This window comes from Carettochelys insculpta, chromosome 1 (assembly GCF_033958435.1).
Source record: "Carettochelys insculpta isolate YL-2023 chromosome 1, ASM3395843v1, whole genome shotgun sequence".
NCBI lineage: Eukaryota > Metazoa > Chordata > Testudines > Carettochelyidae > Carettochelys > Carettochelys insculpta.
The window spans coordinates 63,111,467-63,133,277 of record NC_134137.1 but is presented as its reverse complement, the minus strand read 5'-3'; the positions used below and the strand labels follow the sequence as shown (position 1 = coordinate 63,133,277).

General features: G+C 44.0%; 1 protein-coding gene across 2 annotated transcripts in view; it reads left to right on the top strand.

Annotated features, from left to right (window-relative positions):
* Positions 1-21,811, top strand: part of RB1 (RB transcriptional corepressor 1) — a 193,386-nt gene that overhangs the window by 57,091 nt on the left and 114,484 nt on the right. For both annotated transcript variants that reach the window (XM_074987922.1, XM_074987914.1), the window contains 4 exons: positions 6,702-6,779; positions 14,388-14,497; positions 15,950-16,027; positions 20,656-20,743. In XM_074987922.1, the coding sequence (XP_074844023.1) occupies positions 6,702-6,779; positions 14,388-14,497; positions 15,950-16,027; positions 20,656-20,743 (354 nt within the window). The remainder of the gene's footprint in view (positions 1-6,701; positions 6,780-14,387; positions 14,498-15,949; positions 16,028-20,655; positions 20,744-21,811) is intronic.

Below are 21,811 nucleotides of genomic sequence, written 5' to 3'. Positions count from 1 at the left end.
AAATGTTTTGACATGATTGCTAGTCTGCTTCAATCCGGTGGTCAGTAGTGCTATACAGTAAACTTTGTCATAGCTGGCAACCCCGGGTCCGCAAGGTTTTTGGAAATTTAATTACGCTGCTTAATAGAGAGGCAGTCGTGGGATCCCTGGCATGGGGGCAGGGAACCCTGCCAGACCCACAGGTGGGAGCTGGCTGGTGTGCGGTGCCCTGCTGGCAGCTCCAGCCCTGTTGGAGCACTGGGTTTGGGGCAACTCTGGAAACCCTATGACTGGGGGAACTCTACCAGGGAGTGGAGCTCTGCCAGCATGCCCCAGGGCTGGGAAACCCCTCCAGCAGCTCAGAGGGAAGCAGGGCGAGCACTGAGCAGACTGCCCTGAGGGGCAGAGTGATGCTCCTGCACTCAGTTCAGGAAGCTCATGTTTGTGCTGGTTATTTGAAAGTTCGGGTTGAATGAGTGCTGGATAAAACAGAGTTTACTGTACTTTTCTCAGTATTTCTTTTCTTTCTAAAAAAAACAAAAAACCTCACTTTTAGCATTAGGTGGCATGCATTTACTTCTGGTATTTACATGGGAGACTGAACTATGAAGTAAACTATCTAACTTAGTTTTTCTTTGAGTGCTCAGTGTGTGGATTCTACTCATGCTTGTGTCCCAGTGCAGCAGCTGGGAAAGTTCTCATTAGTAGTTTCTAGTAAGGGTTGTGCTCTCCTTCCAAAGGGCCTAACAAGCGTAACTCCTCCAACTGCCATTCATTTCCTTCAGACCAACCGAAGCTTAGCAGGTTAAACAACACTGATGTCCTATTTATAGTTCCTTGTTAGGATAGTTTATTATTGAGTTGTTTTTTAGTTTGTTTGTTTGTTTGTTTAGTGTTTACTAGTGCATGTTACCACTAATTTAAAAAAAACTTCCCAGTGAATTAGTAGGTTTTTAATTACATGAAAATTCCCAGGCTTTTAAATTATGTGGGGTAAGGGGCGGGTCTTTTCCTCTAACAGACACAACACGCCTTTACAGCCGAAGAGCCTGTTGTGTATCATCTATGCAACCTGCAAATCTGTTGAGAGGTGCAGTAAGACAGTCTAGGGTAAAGGTCTTTCCTGTAGAAAAGTCCCTGCTGGCACTTTTGGATTTTGAACAGAGATGAACAGAGGCGGAATCCGGGAAGTTCTGTACCAGCGCAATCTGAATGCTCTGGTTACCAGGGGTGGGACTCTTAAAATTAAAAGGAACGTGAAGACCTGAGGAGGCTTCCTAAACGCTTAAAGAAGTTAGAGATCAGTGCTGTTCAACACACATGGAACTTTGAATCTGGTACTCTGCACTGCTTCCTGTCATCGTTGCCTGATGACAGAAAGGTTTGATTGAAGTCAGCACTGAGGAAGACTGTGCTGGAGCTGTTAGTGCTGTGTTGATGTAAAAGACACTTAATGGTCTGCCAACGGGGGCGGGGAGGGGTGGCAAACTGGGCAGTTACCCTGGAGTCCAGCATTTGAAAAAGGCCCAGAGCCCTAGCTGATGCAATAGCAGCATTGTTGTATAGAGTTCCATGCCCCTTTGAAGTGCCATGGAGTGCTGTGCTGCCATGGAGCACGCAGTGGTGGGGCTGACTGACCTGAGCCCTAGCCTTTCCATCCTTGGCCTTGCCTCTTCAGGGGTGAGGAGCTGGTTCCCCTCCCACCTTGTTCCCAGGCCCCGGTGGCTGTTGGCACTGTGGGACGCTCACAAAAGAGGGCTACTAAAGGAGAATATTCTAAAACCAGGGCTCATCAGTTTCACTGCTCTTAGATGTAGATCATCAGTTTCACTCTATCTTGGCTCTGGCATTTTCAGTGCCTTCAGAGACATCAAAGCAACTAGCAGTACGGGGTTACTTAGCAAGGAAGGGTCCCATGTGGTCTTCCCTTGATATTAGAATAACTCCTGATCATGATTCACCTTTACTGAAACTCTGTTTCTTTACTGTTAAACCTCATCATGAAGAATCAGATACCTGTAATGAAGATTTCTCCATTAGCAGAACAGGAGGGTGACAGCAGAATACCCATTCTCATTTTGAAATCTCATGGTTTATCCATATGATGCATCTCTTTTGGTTAAGATTCAGGATCCATTCTCGTCTTTAGATTTATACATACCAGCCTCTAGGAAGGAGTAATTTCATTCCTTATGCTCCTTCCTTTAGAGATTAAAAATGCAGCACCTTTCTCATATTTTGTCAACAAATATTCTGATCAGTCTGAAAAGAGAGAAACTACATGTTTTTTTTTTTTTTGGTAACGGTACAGTCAGGACAGGTGTAGACACATCAGATTTGATGCAATGATTGATGATTTCAGACTAAGCTACTAGTATTTGTAACTCATCCTTCCTCCCTTTTGGTTCTCACCTGTCATTTCTCCAAGAAATTTGTATAGCAACTACCACAGATGTATAGGTCTTGCAGGTCATCAGGAAAGGCTTCAGTTTCATTCCATGTCTCCCACTCATAGGCTTTCCTGGTCACTATTTAGGGATCATTCTCACAAGAGCACAAGAAGTCAAAAATACTTGATCTAATCATTTGAGAAGTGATAGGGTTAGTAACTCAAGAATTTGTGGGGAAGGGTGTCCCCTTATTTTCTTATACCAAAAGAGAAAGGAGGTTGCCACCCAATCCTGGATTACAGGAAGTATTATATCAGGTGGCACCAACTTTCATATACTAACTCTTGCTCCATTTGTTCCTGCTTGAGATCCCTTGGATTTGTTCATTTGACCTTGAGTTACAGGATGCTTATTTTCATGTGTTGATATGCCCTGTGCATAAGAAGCATCTTTGTTGTATGGCTGTAGGAATTTCGCTGTCAATTCTGAGTACTTCCCTTTGGAATTTTTTTGGTTGCATGAGTGTTCAACAGGTGAGTCTCCATTTTGGCAGCCTAGCTAAGCACACACAGATGATAATTTTACCTTCTTCCGGGAGTTGGATTTATATGAGGAAAATCTTTGGAACAGGTGACCTTACCAGTGGAACAGATCCTGTTGTTTTTCATCCCTAGGCTTGAGGGGCAATTTAAAAAAATAGAACCTGGTTCTGGTTTCTTTGATGAAAATATTCAGGGCTCAACTAGATTCAATAGCAACAAGTTCACTTTTTAATACAGATTTCAGACCATAAAGCACTTGATTCTCTACCTTTGCATTCACACCCAGGCATCAGTGAAGATATTTTACAAACTTCTAGACCATATGGTATGTAGCTCTATGACTGCTTTGCCCATCTGTGATTCAGACCTTTTTAAACATTGATCAAGTCAGTGTACAAACCAGAAATGCACAATATGATTTGGACTCTTTACTTTCAGTAATCAGTTTTAAGATTGATGGGACAATTTAAAAAAAAGTACATGAATATTATTAGCTGTTCTGATTCATCTGTCATCAGAAATGTGCATGGTATCTGAGAAGGCTCGAGGAGCATGTAGAGGTCTGATGCTGACTCCAATATGTGGCCTCCTGGGGACTCATATATATATATATAGTTTGAGTCTAGCGAGCAAGTTATTTCTCTCATTGACTGAAGATTCTGTCATCCAGATTCTTATGGAAAACTGCACAGCAGCCCACTCTGTAAACAAGGAGATGCAAAATCCAATCTATGTCAAAAAGCCACGAATTTGCAGGAATGATATATTCAGAATGACATCAGTTTGATAGTTCTGAACCTTCCAGGAAAGAACAGTGGCTTAGCGAGTTCACTCAACAGAAAAGTGTTTCATCACTGGTGTTAAGTTATTCATCACTGCACCAAATCTTCTAAAGATAGCAGTGTTTTTCCAGATGGACCGTGGCACTGGAACTACTTTTGGGGTGGAGGTGCGGAGCTATAGCTCCCTGTTAAGATTGGGTTGCCTGCTCTCCTGGACTGGTCTCCATTGCTGCAAATGACGTCTTGTCTGTCCAATCTAGGAGAATTGGCAATCCTAACTGCCTTAGGCTGAGGCCACAGCTAGGAGCAGCTGCAGAGCCCTGAGTCAGTGGCAGGACCCCATGGCTGTCAAGGCCTGGTTGGCTGCAGAGCCTGTGACAGGGTCAGCAGGTAGCAGGACCCGAAGGGCTAGCAGAGCCCATGGAGCTGGCAGGTGGAACGGTGCTGAGCGCTGGTGAAGTGCACCAGGTTGTCAGAACTCTTGAGGGTTGGCAAAATCCTATGGGATTGGGGGAGGCAGGACCCTGGGTGCTGGCAAAGCACATGGAGCTGTCAGAACCCCATGGGGGCAGCTCAGAGGCTGGGACCTGAGGTTGGAGGAGCTGGCAGTGGGGCTGGCCCCCAAGTTGCAGGATGGCAAGTTGCAAAATCTGGGGATTCTGTGGCCTCACCCATCTTCCGCTTCCTGAGCCTGTGCAGATAGACCTGTTACTTCAAAGCATCTGTTTCATTCTCAAGCAGGAGAGTCTGGGCTTCAGACTGTGATTTGCAGTCTCTCCATTTGATGTGTGATTCCCCCAATTCCAAAGGTATGAAGGAAGATAGGGCTGAGAGGTTTGCATTCAACCCAGTTTGTTCTTGCCAGTTCTGGTTTTTGTAACTCCTGATTATTTTTTTTTTCTGATCATCGATTTATCATGCTTCCATTTCATTCCAATATGATATTACAGAAACACAGCTTAGTTTTTCACCCAAAGTCAACATTCTTCATCATCATCATCGGTAACCGTGGGCTCTGTGCCCGTTGGTATCTGATGCCTATCTCATTAGTTCTTTTCATCTTTTCCTGTCCTGTGTGGAGTGGCTTAGTTTCTGTAGACTGGCTCCGCACCAATCTATTATATCACTATCCTTTTTCTGTGGGGTCTTTCTCTCCTATTCAAACCATCTGTTATGCTGAATAGCAGGGTCTTGATTTTTTCGTTTGTCGTTCATTCTGCAAATATGCCCAAATAGTTGTAGCTTCTGTTTTATAACCTTCTGCAGCAGGTTCTCTTTCAGCTGTATCTTCCTATATAATTCCTCATTGGTGACCTACTACATCCATCCTAATCTCGGAATCTTTCTATAATAACGCCTTTCGAATGCCAATATTCTTCCTTAAAATCTTTCATTATCAACTATGTCTCACATCCTTACAGGAAGCTGCTGAATACACACATTTTCAAGACACTCAGCTTCATTCTTAAGCTAATTGCTTTGCTTTTCCAGATCTTATCCATCACCTTCAAACTCACTCTTGCTTTTGCTATTCTAGTCACTATTTCCTTCTTACAGTCTAGATCATACATTATGTTGCTCCCCACATGTGTGGACTTCTCTACATTTTCTAGTTCAGTACCACTGATACTGATCTTCTTTCCTATTTCCTTATCTCCAAATACCATTGTTCTTGTTTTATCAATGTTCATAATCCGTTTGTATCACTTCCCTTCTTCGTTTAACACCTGCACCATTTTCACTAGCTTTTCCTCATCTTCCTCAATGATAACTATATCATCTGCAAACCTCAAGTTGTTAATTCTTTTCCTGTGCACAGATATCCGTTCTACCTCTTCTTTGATCTTGTCCATTGCTCTCTCCAAATGTGCGATGAAGATGCTTGGCGATGTTGGATCTCCTTGTCTTGTACCTCTGCTTGTTTTAAACCAACCTCCCAACTCCCCGCATGGTCTCACCACTGCCTTCGCATTGTCATTGATATCCTTCAACAACCATATCAGTCTGCCATCCACTCCGTATGACTCCAACACCACTCAAGTCACTTTCTGATCTATAATGTCAAATGCCTTTTGAAAATTGACGAAGCAAGTGTATACGTTCTTGTTCTTTTGTCGAGCTTTCTCCGCTATCAGTCTGAGTGCCAATATTTCTGTATGATACTTCTGTCTTTTCTGAATCCCGCTTGCTCGTCTGCTATATGTTCTTCTATGGTGCGTCCAATGACGCTATTTCAAAACAGTCTCTATTATGTGCAGATGCTGTGTTTTGGAATAACTAAGTGCTATTTTGAAATGCATTTTGTGTGTAGCAGCGTTATTTGAAAAGAGCTATCCAGAATAGTTTATCCTGGAATAAGGCTGCTGTGTAGATGTACCCTAAGAGTGGGACCCACATGTGCTGTACAAAGGAGGAACATACATCACTTTATCTAACAGTAACTGAGATCTCTGCATGTGTGGATCCTATACCTCCCTGCCCCTTCACTGGAGCTTAGAGTCTTATTTTATTTTGGACTCCGAGGGATGAAGAAACTGAGTGGCAGTGGAAGTCACTGTTCACTTTGTATCCTCAGAAGAGGGAGCACAGGGACATGAGGATTGTGAACATGACTCCTGTGGTGATACAGATAGTGGAAACATTTCAAGCCACTCTTCTGGGGTGCTCACACACCACAAATAGGAGGCATATATGAAGAGCTCTAAGGTGGCTGTTCATTTAATCAGCATTATAAGCAGGAGAGGGATATGACAAATATCTGTACAGTCTACCGTGAGCAGAAACTGAAGAGACTAGAACTCAAAAAAGTACTATTTGACTGTTCATTGTGTATACGCAATTTAGTAATTAACATAAATCTTCAAATGTGTGGACAGTTCCTTATTTCTGATTGATTGCAGTTGTTTGGTAGTACTTAGTTGCAAACAACCAGAGGTAGTTTCTATATTAGTAAAAATTATGTAGTAGCTCTATACTATTGTAATGTTATGCCATTTTACTTTTTCCAGGTCAAAAATGTATATTTCACAAGCTTTATTCCATTCTTGAATTCTGTTGGTGTTGTATCTTCGAATGGACTCCCAGAGGTAATTAGAGTATTTAAAAATAGGTAAATGTATTGTGGTGCATTCTAAAATGTTTAAGATCTTGTGAGTATCTTTTTACTGTTTTGCATTTCCAGTAGCAACTTTAGAAGAAGCCTAAAATGGATTAAGATGTGGTTCATAAGAAAGTGTTGCTAGGCCTTTTGCTTGAAAGATTCTTCTGAATATGAAATCTCTAAATTTTTTTTAATTTAAACTTTAACAACTTCCCAGGGATGAATTTGTTACTCTTCTCAAAACAAAACATCATTTTAAAAGGGTTTAATTCCTCTCATTTCAATGGGTTATCAGCTGTATTAATCCTACAGCAATGTAATGGCTGAAAAATCAAGCAAGTATCTCTAAAATTAATTCTCTACCTTCTCAACTTTACAGTTAATCTAACCTGATTAATCTGGTCTTGGATAGATAAATAGCCACAAGATTTAGGCTATACTCTTGGAACTGACTAGAGAGACTCCACTTGCAGAGCCCTCTTTACTTCATTACAGCTCAGTGTGAGTGCAGCAGTCCAACTATATGCAATACAGTTGTAAAATTTGAGGCTTTAAACAGTAACCATTTATGAAGCGTGAAGGGTATTAACTTGGGTTTTTTAAAAAATTGGATTATAATAGCATTTAGACAGTTAAACCCATTATTAATGAATTTATAATTGTTGCAAAGCTGGTAATTTGAAAATGTTTGTTGAAGTAAACCTGAATCCCAAAACTTCTGGAGGGCTGTATTTTATTCAGGCTTTTCACAGGAAGAAACAAAGTAAAAACATAAGGCCCACTGCAAACCTTTTCTGCATTTCAGGCCCATTACTACTTTGGTAGTCTATTATCAACAGTAAGCCTATAAGAAAAACAAAAATAGTCCTTAAGCGTAGGAGAGTCTTCCTTCTCAGCATTGTTGGTTACGGGCTCTGGCTGAACTTCACCTGTATTCAGGCAAAAGTATCAGACTGTCATTCCTAGCTGTCAGAATAATACAGCCTTGCTACCAAACAAATGCAGGTACACAACTATTGCTGGTTCTGCATAAACCTGTCATGCAATTTTTTAAAAAGTTTTTCAGGTGGTTTTAATCTTATCTCCCAGATGCTGTGGGTGAGAATTGTGTGATAGCAATTTTGCAGTTCTTTGAAAGTACTCTGTCTATCTTTAAAAATACCTTCTCATGAGTTTCACTCTTCAAAAGGTGAGACCCTCCAGAGATATCACAAAATAAAGGACTGTAGGCGGTTATCAGACTAAAGGAAGTGGTCAAATGTAGCCCTCTACAAAATCAGAAACACATACTTCTCAAAAGTTTTAGTCTTACTTCTGGTTAGCTATATTTCATAGTATTTTGAACTGTTCATCTTTATCATAAAAAAAAAACCTTACCTTTCATTTCCATAAATAGCCTTTAGCATTAGATATAAATATATTTAAACTAAAATCCCTTTCTCAAAATTAACATTATTAATCCCAGGCAGTTTTGCTTAAAGTTCAAATCTACAATAGGTGTACATGGGACGTTCATACTTACTTGTGGTAAATGTGGGTGCTGGAGGTGAATTTACACTTAAAGCTGCTAGTTTTGGTAAATATTTTTGCTAAGCAAACAAGGCAGCAGCAGTAGCAGCAGCTGATTGTTTATGTTGTAAGGGTGATTCTCTGAAATGGAAAAGAAATCTTAAAAAAACAAACCCTTAATTTTCAAAAGATTGTGAGGTATTAAATACTTTCCTGCCAAAAGACACGTTGAACAAGCAGTGAATATCTCTGTGAAAGGAAATGGTAATAATGGAACTCTGAAAATAACCTGATGTAGTAAAACATGGAACTTTATAATCCAAAGGATGAGTGATATAACTGAGACTCACCTGGTACAATTGAGCATGAAGCTGAATTATAAGCGGCATTAAGCCACCTCTGCATTGTCCCAGTCTTGGGACTGGCTGAGTGGAGTTCATTTTCATGCACAGCTTAGGTTTGGTCTCTGCTCCAATTATATTGCCTTAGCTACATAGATCAGAGGTGTGGGGAACAAAAACCTCTTGCCTTTGACTAACAATAGCTATACTGATTACAAACCCAATCCTACAAATCACTGTGTTCATGGAGGAATGCTTTGATGGATGTAGTTAATGTCACTCTGGCTATGCCTAGATTAGAGGGACTTGTTGACCGGCGTTTTTGTCAAAGATATCTTCTGACAACACCTTTGACAGATCACGGCCACACTGCAAAACAATCTTTCGATCCATGCTGTTGACAGTGCCCAGCCAGACTGCCTGGCTGCTCTCTTGACAAAACGGAAACCCAGAACCACAGCAGACAGAGTTGCAGATCAACATTTCCTTCCGGGAGCCCTGGAGAGACGTTCCCTTGAAGGGACCACTCCCCCCCGAAGCCCATTTCCTGTCCATGCTGAGGCGTGCCAACCTCCACAGGGACAGCACACCTCCTAGAGCAGGGCTTCGACTCTTTCTGGGAGACACAGCTCTTTTCAGTGAGTCATGGTGCCAGAGCAGCCCCTGGGCTTGCGCTGGCCCCACACAGAGGTGCTTTGGCACCTGCTGCACCTTCTGACGGTTGTTCTTCTCTTCCTCACGGAGGGTGAGCGTGATACCACCTTTGAGAAGCTCCCAATTGCTGCTGGACGGTCACACATGCACAGCCCCTCTCCCCCAGTGCACAGGTGGATCTGGAGGCACAGCACGAGTTTTGACTGGTGGGACCAGCTGGTCATGGGGCAGTGGGATGACCAGCAGTGGCTCCAGAACTTCTGCATGTGGGAGGTCACATTCGTGGAGCTCTGTGCAAGGCTTGCATGGCTCGCCTCTGGAGACAGGGCACATAGCTGTGGCCCTCCACCCCCATGGAGAAGCGGACTGCAGTCGCTCTGTGGAAGCTCATCCCCCCCTGACTGGTACCATTCGGTGGGAAACCAGTTTGGTGTGGGTAAGTCCACTGTCAAGGCCCTCGTCATGGAGGTAAGGTGCACTCAGGCTGCAGTCCCAGCATGGGGCAGGAAGAGCGGGGGCTCCAGAGGGACCTTTGGGAAGTGGGATCAGAAGTGCAAGGGGTGGGGGGAACCCCATCCTTGGGCAGCTGTGCTGTCCCACCCTCACGCAGCCCTGCTGCTAGGGGTGGCCTCACATGGAGGGCTCCCTTAGAGCTCGGGGTGAGGGGGGAGTTGGGAAGGGGGCTGGGGACACCCTCATGGCCCAGGGACTCCCTCCCTCAGTCCCTGATGTGTGTTTGGTCTCCTCCCCCTGCAGGTTGTGATGGCCATCAACATCATCCTTCTGCAGAGGGCCATATGTATGGGAGATGTGGACGCAGTCATGGCCAGATTCTCGCTGCTCTGGGACCATCGATGGGACCCACATACCTATCTGTGCCCTGGAGCATAATGCAGCCAAGTATATAAACCGTGAGGGATACTTCTTGATGGTGCTGCAGGCCCTGGTGGATCACTGGCAACAGTTCATGGACATTAACATCAGTGGTTGGACTAGGCACACAACACCCATGTGTTCTGCAACTCTGTCCCGTGCTGGAGGCTGGAGGTGGGCACATTCGTTTCCAGCCATAAACTGGTTTTCAGGGAAATGCAGATGCCACTTTTCTTCGTGGGAGAATGCGGCCTACCCCTTATGGCCTGGCTCATGAACCTGTACACTGGCCAGCTGGACCCAAGCCGGGAACTCTTCAGTGCCCATCTCAACCAGGCCCAGTGCAGGCCGAGTGCGCTTTCGGCATGCTTTCAGTGCCTGCTCACCTACCTGCACAACATAGTGGAAGGGAAGGAGGAGGCCTTCCTCCCGGGGTGAGGGGTGGCCACCAGCTGTGAGTATGTGCAGCCAGGTGCAGCTCCAATCTGCCATCGGGATGGGATGTGGATCTGGGAGGCCTTGAAGGAGAGCTTCTCCCATAGCCTCTAGTAGCCCTCCCAGGGCACTGCCAGCTGGGATCTCAGCCCAACCCCACCGTTACCCCTTCTGTCGCCTGCTCACCCCTCCCCGACCCCTGCACAATGTAGAACGATGCAGGTGTGGTGCTCAAATAACCAAACCAAAGAAAAAACGGGGCAAAAGAAATGGTGTAATAAACTGTTTACAAACAGTGCAGTGAACTGTGTACTGTCTGTGTGTGGGGGCAAGGGCGAAGGAGCAGGACCTCAAGCAGAGCATCGTCCTTGGGATACTCTCCCCCTGTGGGTACAGGTCCCCTGTCGGGGCTGGAACCAGGGGTAGGAATGGAGGCAGTGGGGCTGCTGCAAGGTCTGGGGGCGGGTAGGGGGAGCAGGGGGTGCAGGCATGGCCCTCAGCTACTGCAGGAGGTCCAGGATGCCCTGCGGGCTGGCTGGTGGGGGCAGCAGTTGCAGACAGATGGGCAGCTATGTCCTTCCAGACTCCTCTTTGATGCTGCATCCGGGACATGAGTTGGTCCCAGGCCTGCAGCCGCCACTCCCTGTCATCCTGCACCTGCTGCTCCATAATCTTGGTAACCTTCCAGAGGGCAGCATTGTGCTCACCCTGGTGCTGGGGTTGGGACCGGCTCAGTCCTTGGATGATGTAGGTGTAGCTGTAAGGAAGACAAGGTGGGGAGATGGTGAGTCATTCATGCAACGCAGCCCCTAGGACACTGCCCGTCACGGTGAGCAGCAGCCAACACCCTCTGGGCCACAGTACGGGAATATCCCAGGAGCAAAGCCACGTGTGGCCTGCACAATGGTCCCAGTTGCACAAGGACTCCCCAGTGCTTCCCCTCCCCACACCTGCAGCTTGCAGCACTGTCTGCGGGAGCGGATGCTGCCTCTTGCCTGTGGGTATGCCAGGTGTCAGAGTCTTTGGTGTGTTGGGGGTCTGGTTGGTACACTGGTGGCCAGCCCGCTTCCCCTCCCCGCTCTCCAGGGTCTGGGGCTCGTCCGTCCTCCCATGAGGCTGGCGGCAGGCTGATGCTTGTGCCCAGGGTCATAGAATCATAGGGCTGGAAGGGACCTCAGGAGGTCATCTAGTCCAGCCCCCTGCTTCAGGCAGGATCAACCCCCCCACTAAGTCATCACAGCCAGGACCTTGTCAAGCTTCAAGGGATGGAGAGTCCACCACCTCTGTAGGCAATGCATTCCAATGCTTCACCACCCTCCTGCTGAAGTAGTTTTTTCCTAGTATCTAACCTACACCTCTCCCTCTTCAACTTCAGACCATTACTCCTTGTTCTGCCATCTGACACCACTGAGAACAGTTTCTTCCCTCCTCTTGATAGCTCCCCTTCAGGAAGTTGAAGGCTGCTATTAAATCACCCCTAAGTCTTCTCTTCTATAAACTAAACAAGCCCAAATCCCTCAGCCTATCCTCGTAGGTCTTGTGCTCCAGCCCCTTAATCATTAATCAGAGGCAGGAACCAGAGAGTGCTGATGGCTGTGGGTACGGTGTTCCCCAGAGCAGCTGTGTGGTGCCCTAGAGGCCTTTTCTGTCCACAGAAGCCCGCTCAGACCCACCTTTTGTTCACGTCTCTGTTGTCAGATGCATGCTTCCTCATGGGGAGTGGAGAACACCTGTTGACACAAGTCCTGCATTCTGTCAACAGAATGCATTTGCAAATCTGGATGCTCCCTGCATTTTGTTGACAAAGCCCTCTAATATAGACATAGCCTCAGTGAGATGGTGTTCTTACAGCAACAGAAAGACTGCTTCCATTGATACCCCGTAATTTTACAAAAAACAAGCAATCCTGTAGCACCTTAAAGACTAACAAATTTATTAGGTAATGAGTTTTCAGGGTTAAGACCCTCTTCTCCAGATTTGAATTTTTGTGCTTCTGTTGATGTAAGTTGTGTCTCACCAGGAAGCGCTGGTGCCATTGACATTGTCTACACTATGGAGCTTTAGCTTAAGAGTAGTTGTCATCTGTGCAGGCCCACTGACTAGGGAATAGGGAGGGACAGGAAAAGGGTCAGTTGTTTCAGGACCCAGCAATTCAAGAAGTCCTGGGGCTCCCAGCCGTAGCAGCAGGGGCAACCAGAGCCCTTGTCCCTTTAAATTACTGCCAGAGCCCCAGGTGTTGCTGAAGGACTGGCTGGGGGAGTCTAGCTCCAGCCCTGCCCACCTCTGCCCAAGGCTCTGGTTTCTTGGAGCACCTCTACCACACATTACTCAGGCGCCTCTGCTTCTGTGTTCCATGGGGAATACCAGATAGCACAGCAACTGGCTGGGCACACATCTTGCCTTCAGCAGGTTGACCAATATTGTGGGTGAGGGGAGTGGAAGGGGAGAGGTAGGCTCACAATGGGCTTTATGCCACCTGTGAGCATCCTCTGATAGTTGACTAAGATGGGTTTATGGCCATTTGCCATGCAGTGCAAAAAATAGAGTAGGGGCCAATATCTGGCCAGTAACTTATGAGATCATGCCCACCACCCAAATTCCTGTGTTTGTGCTCCATTAAAAATGCAAATACAAACACACAAAAAAAGTGCAGTCCTGAAGCTTCATAAACATGGTGCGTACAATTCCGTAGGGCTTTTTAAAAGAAATAAGGCAAGGTAGAAAGGAGGAGGAGAAAAATCAACTATCATTTGAACCTCTCTAGCCTGGCACCCTTGGGACCTGACTGGTGCTGAATGAGAGAATGTCGCACCACGGGAAGTCAGTATTGTTTAGCAGCATTACCAGCATTTCCACTGCTTACTGGCCTCTTAGAAGACATTTGGGGTAGAGTAGATCTAAATAACAGCACAGAATACTGGTGGCTGTAAACAAACTTTATGGGACCACGGGAAACTTGTCCAAACCCATAAGTGATGATCCAGCTAAGTAAAATCATGCCAGATTATGGATGTTGCTGGGCTAGAGAGGTTCAGTCTGTACATCTGCAAAAGGCAGGAATGTTTTTTGTGAATACCACACCAGTGCCTGTATTAACAGGGCATGAGAATCCTCTTACCATGCAGGCAAAAAAGCAGGGATTGGATTTAGGACCCCTGTACCCCCACACATGCCCCTAATCATGTAGGGGAGAGATCTAATAACTGCTTGATTACCTGCTCTTGGGTCATGGATTTCAATTTCCTGGCCTCTGAGGCAGCAGTGCATTCTGGAGCCCTAAACCTAAGAGCTTGGGATATCTTAAATTGAATCTGGGAATCCATGTTTGCCCCTTTCCTTATTCAGCCACTTTACTCTCATAGCACAGATCTCCACACACATAGGAAAGGTCTTCCTAGAGTCAATGTATTCAAAAATGCTGCTTATTCTAGGCATACCACTCCCACTCTGGAGCAAGACTTGGCCCATTTCAATGAAATTTCAGCTGTTTTCATGGCCCATGGGAAATTTCTGAGGAAAAGTGGGCTGCAAATTAGAATTTTTCCATCTTGTCAGAATCTCCATTCTATTGAAATTGGTGGACATGGGACCTATGCCCAGAGGGAGAGGGTGTTTTGTGGGGGGGTGGAGGGGTGTGCACAATTTGGGGCTATGAGTTTTGTCATTCTATATCTGTATTAAAATATAGAATGAAACCTTCCTTTCCCTAGTTCATGAATGCAATATTCTGTACATGGTCAGAAATGATCCTACTGAGCCTTATTTTTTATTTTTTTTTTAAGGTTGAGGATCTCTCGAGACAATATGAAGAGCTCTACCTGAAAAATAAAGATATAGATGCACGATTATTTCTGGATCATGATGAAACTTTACAGCTAAATCACACAGAATGGTACCACACTCTCCTTAATTCATTTTTAGTTCTGTATGATACACAGAGAAAACCTAAAAGGTGTTACTATTTTGTGTGGTCACTTTTTACACTGGAAATTCAGGACCTATTTAGCCTGAAAGTCTCTTTATTTTAGGCTTGTTAGTGAGTCACGGTGCCACAGCAGCCCCATGGCTTTTGCTGGCCCCTCACCAGAGGTGCTTTAGTACCTGCTGCATGTCTTGACAGCTGTTCTCTTCCTCACAGAGGGTGAGCATGATACCACCTTTGAGGAGCTCCCCATTGCTGCTCTACGGTCATGTGCACAGCCCCTCCCCCCAGTGCACAGGTGGATCTGGAGGCACAGCATGAGTTTTGACTGGTGGGACTAGGACCAGTTGGTCATGGGGCAGTGGGACAACCAGCAGTGGCTCCAGAACCTCTGCATGTGGAAGGCCACATTCCTGGAGCTCTGTGCATGGCTTGCATTGCTCGCCTCCGGAGATAGGGCACCCAGCTGCAGTCTGCCATCCCCATGGAGAAGCGGACTGCGGTCAGCCTGTGGAAGCTCACCGCCCCCGACTGATACCACTCGGTGGGAAGCCAGTTTGGCATGGGGAAGTCCACTGTCAAGGCTCTCCTCCTTTTAATCACTGTCCTGGTTGGTCTAAATTACATGCTAACTGGTATGTAAAAACATACTAACATATTTTAACACTGCTTATTTTCCCATTCTACGCAAGACTCTGGAGTCAAGAGTGAGAGCTGAGCAATAGAATAGAATTGATCTTCAGGGCTTGTCTGCGTTGCCCTACAGTTTGGCCTACAGGAATGAGTGCACACCACAGTGCGGCACCGTAACTCCTGATGTGGATATGCAGGAGGCATAAATTTTAGTTCATGCTCTCAGCACTGATATCAGGGCATTATTGTGCAGTAATTTGGTGTGCACTGTTGTTCATACGTCTCCCTCCCCCCACATAAGATGAGCTGCAGGACAGTGGAGACAAAACCTTTTGTTATACTCTCTCACACTGGTTAGTTAACTGCTGTTGAACTTCAGTGGTTAGTATTTTGGAGAAGAGATGTCTTTAAAGATTCAGCACCACTGTTCCTTGATGAAGGTGTGAGAACTTGAAAGCAGTGGGTGTGCCTTAAGAATGCACTGGTTTAACTGAATGGACTAAATTGATACAATAAAGCCAACAGAAATCCTTAATGCAGCTGCACATAAAATGTTGAATCTGTTTATCTGTTTAGCTTAAATCGGTAAATTACAAAAATTAACACTGGAGAGCTGCTGGATATTGAGGTCACCTGAAAATCTGGTGCATGACTTTTTCAGGAGCTGTAAAAAGTCATTTTAGAAAACCCTTTTTTAATAGACTTGCTGTATTCAGACGTCAGTACTCCATAATATTTTGTGTTTTTTTCAATATTCTATAAAGTTCTGGCTTTTTTCCCTTCCTACAGCTCACAGTTGGAACAAACACCAAGAAAAAACAACCCGGAGGAAGACCTTAATGCTATACTTCTGCAGACACCTGTTCGGTATGAAACAGTTTAAAATGTTGCATCCATGTATTTTTACTTGAACTGGATTTTTGTAAAATCTGTTGAGCTGAAGAACGTAGCAGTTCTGATTTTCAAACAGTGATCAGTTTAAAAGAGAGAGCCCATTCCTGTAAGATGTTTACAACCTCCTGAGAAGCGGTGGGTTTCCTCACCTCCCATTTCCCTTGAAATCCACAGGAGATGAGAGTGCTTGGGTAGTTCTGAGTATATTCCAAGTTTGATACCCCTCATATAAAAGAGTCACGGGTGTATATAATTTTAGATCAGTGGGCTTGAAAGTGTGAAAATGCATTTCCTTAACTATGCGCGTGCTCGTGCTTGTTCTCGGCACCACACAAGTGCATTTTTAATAAAACATTTTCTTTTATGCCTGATGGGTAATGATTTTTGACTCTTTAAATTCTTTCTCCATAGAATACCAAAGTCTTATACACTTAATACTTTCATTTTCACATGCTGCTAAAGAGACTGCATAAAGTAAAATAAATTCTTGCTACTCTTTCTTGCTACAGAGCCTGTATAGTTGTGGGAGAGAAAATGGAGGCTCTAGGTTTGCACATCTAAATAAAGTATAAATAAAAGCCAATTGCAGAATCTTTTCTTGTTACAATTTTTTAGACCGAATGAACTGTGCTGGACTTTCAGTTCCTAGGTCTAGTTTGCAGTTCTGGGAGGTAGATTGTTCTGTAAACTAGGCATATTTAATAAGGAAGCCATTAACAGAAAAACTTCATTATGCCATTTGTCATAACTTTTCAGATTATAGCAGCATTTTAAAAAAAGTACAGGGATCATAAAAGATTAAGACTCTCATACATGAAGCCTGGAATCTTTATCTACGGAAACAGATATAAGATGGAAAGAAGTAGCTGTCCAAGCTTTTGCATGTAGCTTTTCTAGTGTGCCTGTAACTTGCTAAGAGCTATTCTAGAAGCAAAAGGGGAGTTTAGACTTTGTGCCTATTCAGTACTTTCCCTTTCTTCTCAAACTACCAAATGGGTGCCAGCTGACAGTTATACAGACTTAGGCACATGTCCACTAGGAATTGGAGTGGGACCAGCAACACATTTTGCATAAACTAAATCAGTATTTCCCAATTTCATTTGGCCACGGACTCCTTTTAAACTCGAAAGAATTTTGCAGAACCCCATTTCTAGGCTCTACTCCCCTCAACCCCGCTCCCATCTCCAGGCTTTACACACCTCCAGTCCCCAAATCTGCCCCCCATCCCCAAGCTTTAACTCTCATCCCTCAAACCCATCCCCAGGCTTCACCCCTCTCAGCCCCAAACCCGCCACCCCATCCCCAGGCTTAACCTGCCTCAGCCCCAAACTAGCCCCTGGGACTAACCCATCCATTGCACTGGCTGGGGAGCCTATGCCAGGCAGCCACCACATACCCAGCAGAAGGAAGGTTGGTGTGGAGGTGTTCCACTGGAGGGAGTGAGCCAAGCCATGCCCATAGAGGGGTGTGGCCACTTTGGTAGCAGCGCCAGTGAGAGGCTCTCTGCTGCTCCCTGCCCTTCCGCCACTGAAATAATGGAAATAAATTCAGTTGGTTTAACAGCCGGATTCCTCCCTTTTTTTCTGCTGGCCGTCAAACCAATTAAATTTAGTTCTGTTGTTTCAGCAGCGGCAGGGCAGGGAGCCACAGAGGCATCAGCTATTTTAATGGAATTTTCTTGCAGAACCCTTATTTTCACTTCACAGAACACCATTTGGGAAACATTGGACTAGATTACCAAACTGCCAGCAGATGGCAGTAAACTTTTGGTCACTTATGACTGAGAGGTGATGGTATGACTGGTGGTAGGTTGGGGTTATTACAAAAACTTTGTTTACTTTTAAACTTATTGTAGATTTTCCCCATTTGACTGTGTGTGTGTGTGTCTGAGCTAAAGGCTGTAAAGTCAGGGGAGTCTTTCCATTTACTTTAATGGCTTTGGATCAGGTGCTTTTGAATATTGCTTTGAAAAAAAGTAGCTTTACCTAAAGAGAGCTGGGTATAAATACTAGTTATAGGCATAACAACACTGAGTTATCTGGTTTCATTCTAGTTCCTCATAGGACAGCTGTTCTGCTGCTGCGCGTTACCCCTTTCCCCCCAAAAATCTTACAGAAGCTCATGTCAAATTTTTTCAAATGGAAGAAGAAAAAGCAGTTTATCTCTGGAATGCCGGGACCCAAGTAACCAGGCATTCATAAATCTGTTGTCTGTGAACAAAAGCCCCCATCTCTATTTTCTCAGCTAATCAGAACATTTTCTTTAATCCCAAAGATGTGGTAATTATAGGTCCATTTGGAACAACTTTAACCAATGGGAATTGCCAAGGGTTTATAATAGGTTGCATAAGATTAGATCTCTAACTGAAAGTGGGAAGCCTAAGGGAACGTTGCCAGAAGGGCTCAGGGTATGTAAGAGCCAGGAGAACTTAAGCAACAGATATAAGGGGCAGTTTGTGAGTAGGGAAAATGGGTGTGCAGAACTTCACTGTAAGCAAGCTAGTTAAATTATCTGTCATAAGTTATAAACCTTTGGGGATTTCTCCAGTAGTTCTTATGCCATGAATCTACATAAAGGGGCTGAGTAAGAGGGGAGGCATAAAATTTGTGGAGATGTTGCAGTTGGTTCCTCTTTCTGTAATTTTGAGTTGGTTAAAACAAGAATAGAAAGCTGTTGTTCAATGTACATATGTCCCTTAACAAACAGCAGTTTAAAAAAAAAAAACAACAAAAACAAAACAAAACCCGGAGAGGGGACTATATCTATGTGGTTTAATGCCCTAACTTTGTCACTCTGGTACCTGTGCAGATGTAATGGCTGGACAAAACCAGCCCTCTTTTTCTGTTCCTGTTTCAAAAACAATGAGACCACAGACTTTCAGCTAAAGAGTCTGAGACTGTCTGGTAGGCTTAAAAACGCTTGCATAAATTCTGCATCGTCTTCAGAGCAGGGCAGCTGGAAAGCAGTGGCTTTTGGCCAGGTGACCCCTTCTGAAAGCAATACCATTTAACCCCCTTTTAAACACTTCACCTTTAAAACCATAAACAGGAAATACAAGCTACATAGACACATTTTCCTGCGATACGGCAAGATGTAGAAGGTTTGCATGTTAGTATTTTTAGACTTAAAGTTGGCTGTGTGTTCCAGGTCTTTATGCATGTGCATCTGTTATCAGGCAGGATGACTTGTGTAACGCTCCAGAATCTGCAAATGTGAGATGGTCCACTGTTGATGCACACAATCACCTGCCTTATTCCACAGGGTCACTTTTAACCATTAAAGTAACAAGTAACAGTTCCATCAGCATGCCTGCAGCTGCATGCTATCTGAAAGGAGTCCTTATTTCCTCATTGAGGCTGTGCTTAGGGATGGGAAACAGTTTTTAATTTAGTAAACTAGCTTTTAATTTAATCTTTTTTTTTCCTGGAAGGAGCAGAACCCTATATATTTTCACTGCCTTTTAAACATTATCAGTCTTTAAAGACAAAACACCTCATAGTTACATGGGTTGGCTTTATTACAGCAATTTACGTTAGGGCATTGGACTTGAACAAATGAGTCTCTGAGTCTGAATCCCATTTTTGGCAAAACACCTGTAGGCATGAGTGTAAGAACCTGTATAGCTGGTGGGGGTTTTGTATTCAACTTTTGTGTGTCATTAAGAACAGCCCTAACAAGATGGTTTGTGAGGAATATCTTTATAGTCTGTGGAAAGGAGGAAAATGTGTGAAATAACTGAGATTTTAAAAAAACTTTTAAATAAAAATGATAAGGGATTCTGCTCACTTTGCATAATAAGAAAACAATCTTACATATCAATAGACATGTGCATCCCAATGTTTAATATCTGGATTTACTTTAATCAGCTCCTTTTCCTGACCTTTCTTATATAATACTTACAAACCGTAATTAGTGAATTTCCTGAAAATGCAGCTAATCTAACTAGAGTAGTAGAAGATGGGAGTGAGACTTCTGAGTAGAACAGGAAGAGGGAACGGTTTCAGGTTTAGTGTGTCTACTTTCTGTTTTTGTGTCTGTAGAATAAAAAACCACCACCAACACGTATTTAATGCACTTCACTGGCTGTTTGGTAGACCCAGGGTAGTGATGTTGGTGGTCATGATATAAAAACAAATGTTCTTCAAAATATCTGCATCAAAATTCTGTGATTTGTTATGATACTGCCTGCCAGTAAAGTGCGGAATTAATTTTAGTTCCCTGATCTGTAGAGGATTTTACAGTTATCTTTTGTAGATACCAGTAAAAGAAAAATGTTTTGATCTACAGAACCTCAGTTTCAATTATAATTTGGTGTTTTTGCACATCTTGTTTACCAAAATGAATGTTGTTGTTTATTTTACTTTGTTGATGTTAATGTGATGGCATTGAAGTAATGATGATAAATATTAATAACTTAAGGATAACAAGTGTAATTAATTACCCCACCAGTTTGTTTTATTATTCAGTTAGTTTTATTGATTTATTAATCTGTTTATAGAGTGTCTGTCTGCATTTCAGGAAACATTGTCAGGAAAATTTTTGATGGATACTGAATGTATACAAAATAAATTTTTGACATATATCTTATGTTATTTTTCCAGAGCTGCAATGAATACTATCCAGCAGCTAATGATGATTTTAAATTCAGCAAGTGATAAACCATCAGATAATCTCATCTCCTATTTTAATGTAAGTGACTCTAGGGTATTTTTAACTAGAGTAAACATTTATGAAATACTGATAAAATTATATCCTTCAGATCATCAGACATTTAAATAGCATGTGTTCTTTAATAAAGGTTACCTAAAAAGGACTTCTGAAAAATAATGGGGCTTCTACCTTCTTTTTCTTGTTTATGATTTATAACAGTGTGGAAAAAATGATCTTTTCTACTTAATTTTACCTTAGACATATTAAGAATGTCAGCTCTGATCTTTGTTGTTTTTACTGGAGGATGAGTTTAAGATTTATGTTTCAAATACCCTAATCTTCAATGCAGTATAAAACCAACAAGGATGCATGTACCCCTGCCTGTCACAGCTTGTGATGTGCCCACTGATCTGTCTTCCTCATCTCTCACAAAACAGATATAACTAACACCCCAAGCTGCCAATTCTTCAACAAAAGGCATCGCTGCTTCTTGGTTATTACACTAGAGCGCTCCTGTTCAACAGCAATACATGAGGTATTGTTACACAACAGAACATCCTCAGCATGACATACGTACCTGCAACAAGGGTCCAGATTTTAGATTTGGCATACATCCCAACAAATCTCCACGACTTTACTGTTACCCGCACACAGTTCTCTGTTACAAACACTATAAGGCACATAACTTTACCCTAAACTTGTTGCCTGCACATTCTAGGATATCCCACCTTTACCCAGTTCCTTTGACTCAACGCTTCCACTTATAGATAGTACCCAGGACTCAAGGGATAACCTGGTTCCTAGGGCTCCAAGAAGGGCTGCCCCAAGGTGGGGGCAGGACCTGGGCCAACCCCTCTCCAGAGCAATGCTGCCTGGGGGATTGTGGTCCTCCTTCCCACTCACCACGTGGCTGGTGGGCCCCGGAGCAGTACTATGCTGCACCGCCCATGTGGCCTGCTGCTACATACAGCTTCTCCACACTGCCAGGGTGATCTGCTTCCTGCCCCTGCAGAGAAGCTGGGCGCAATGGTCTGGGAGGATATCATTGAGTAGAACAGGCTGCTGAGATCCTGCCACCCACATGGTTTGTGGGGTGGGGTGGGGCGG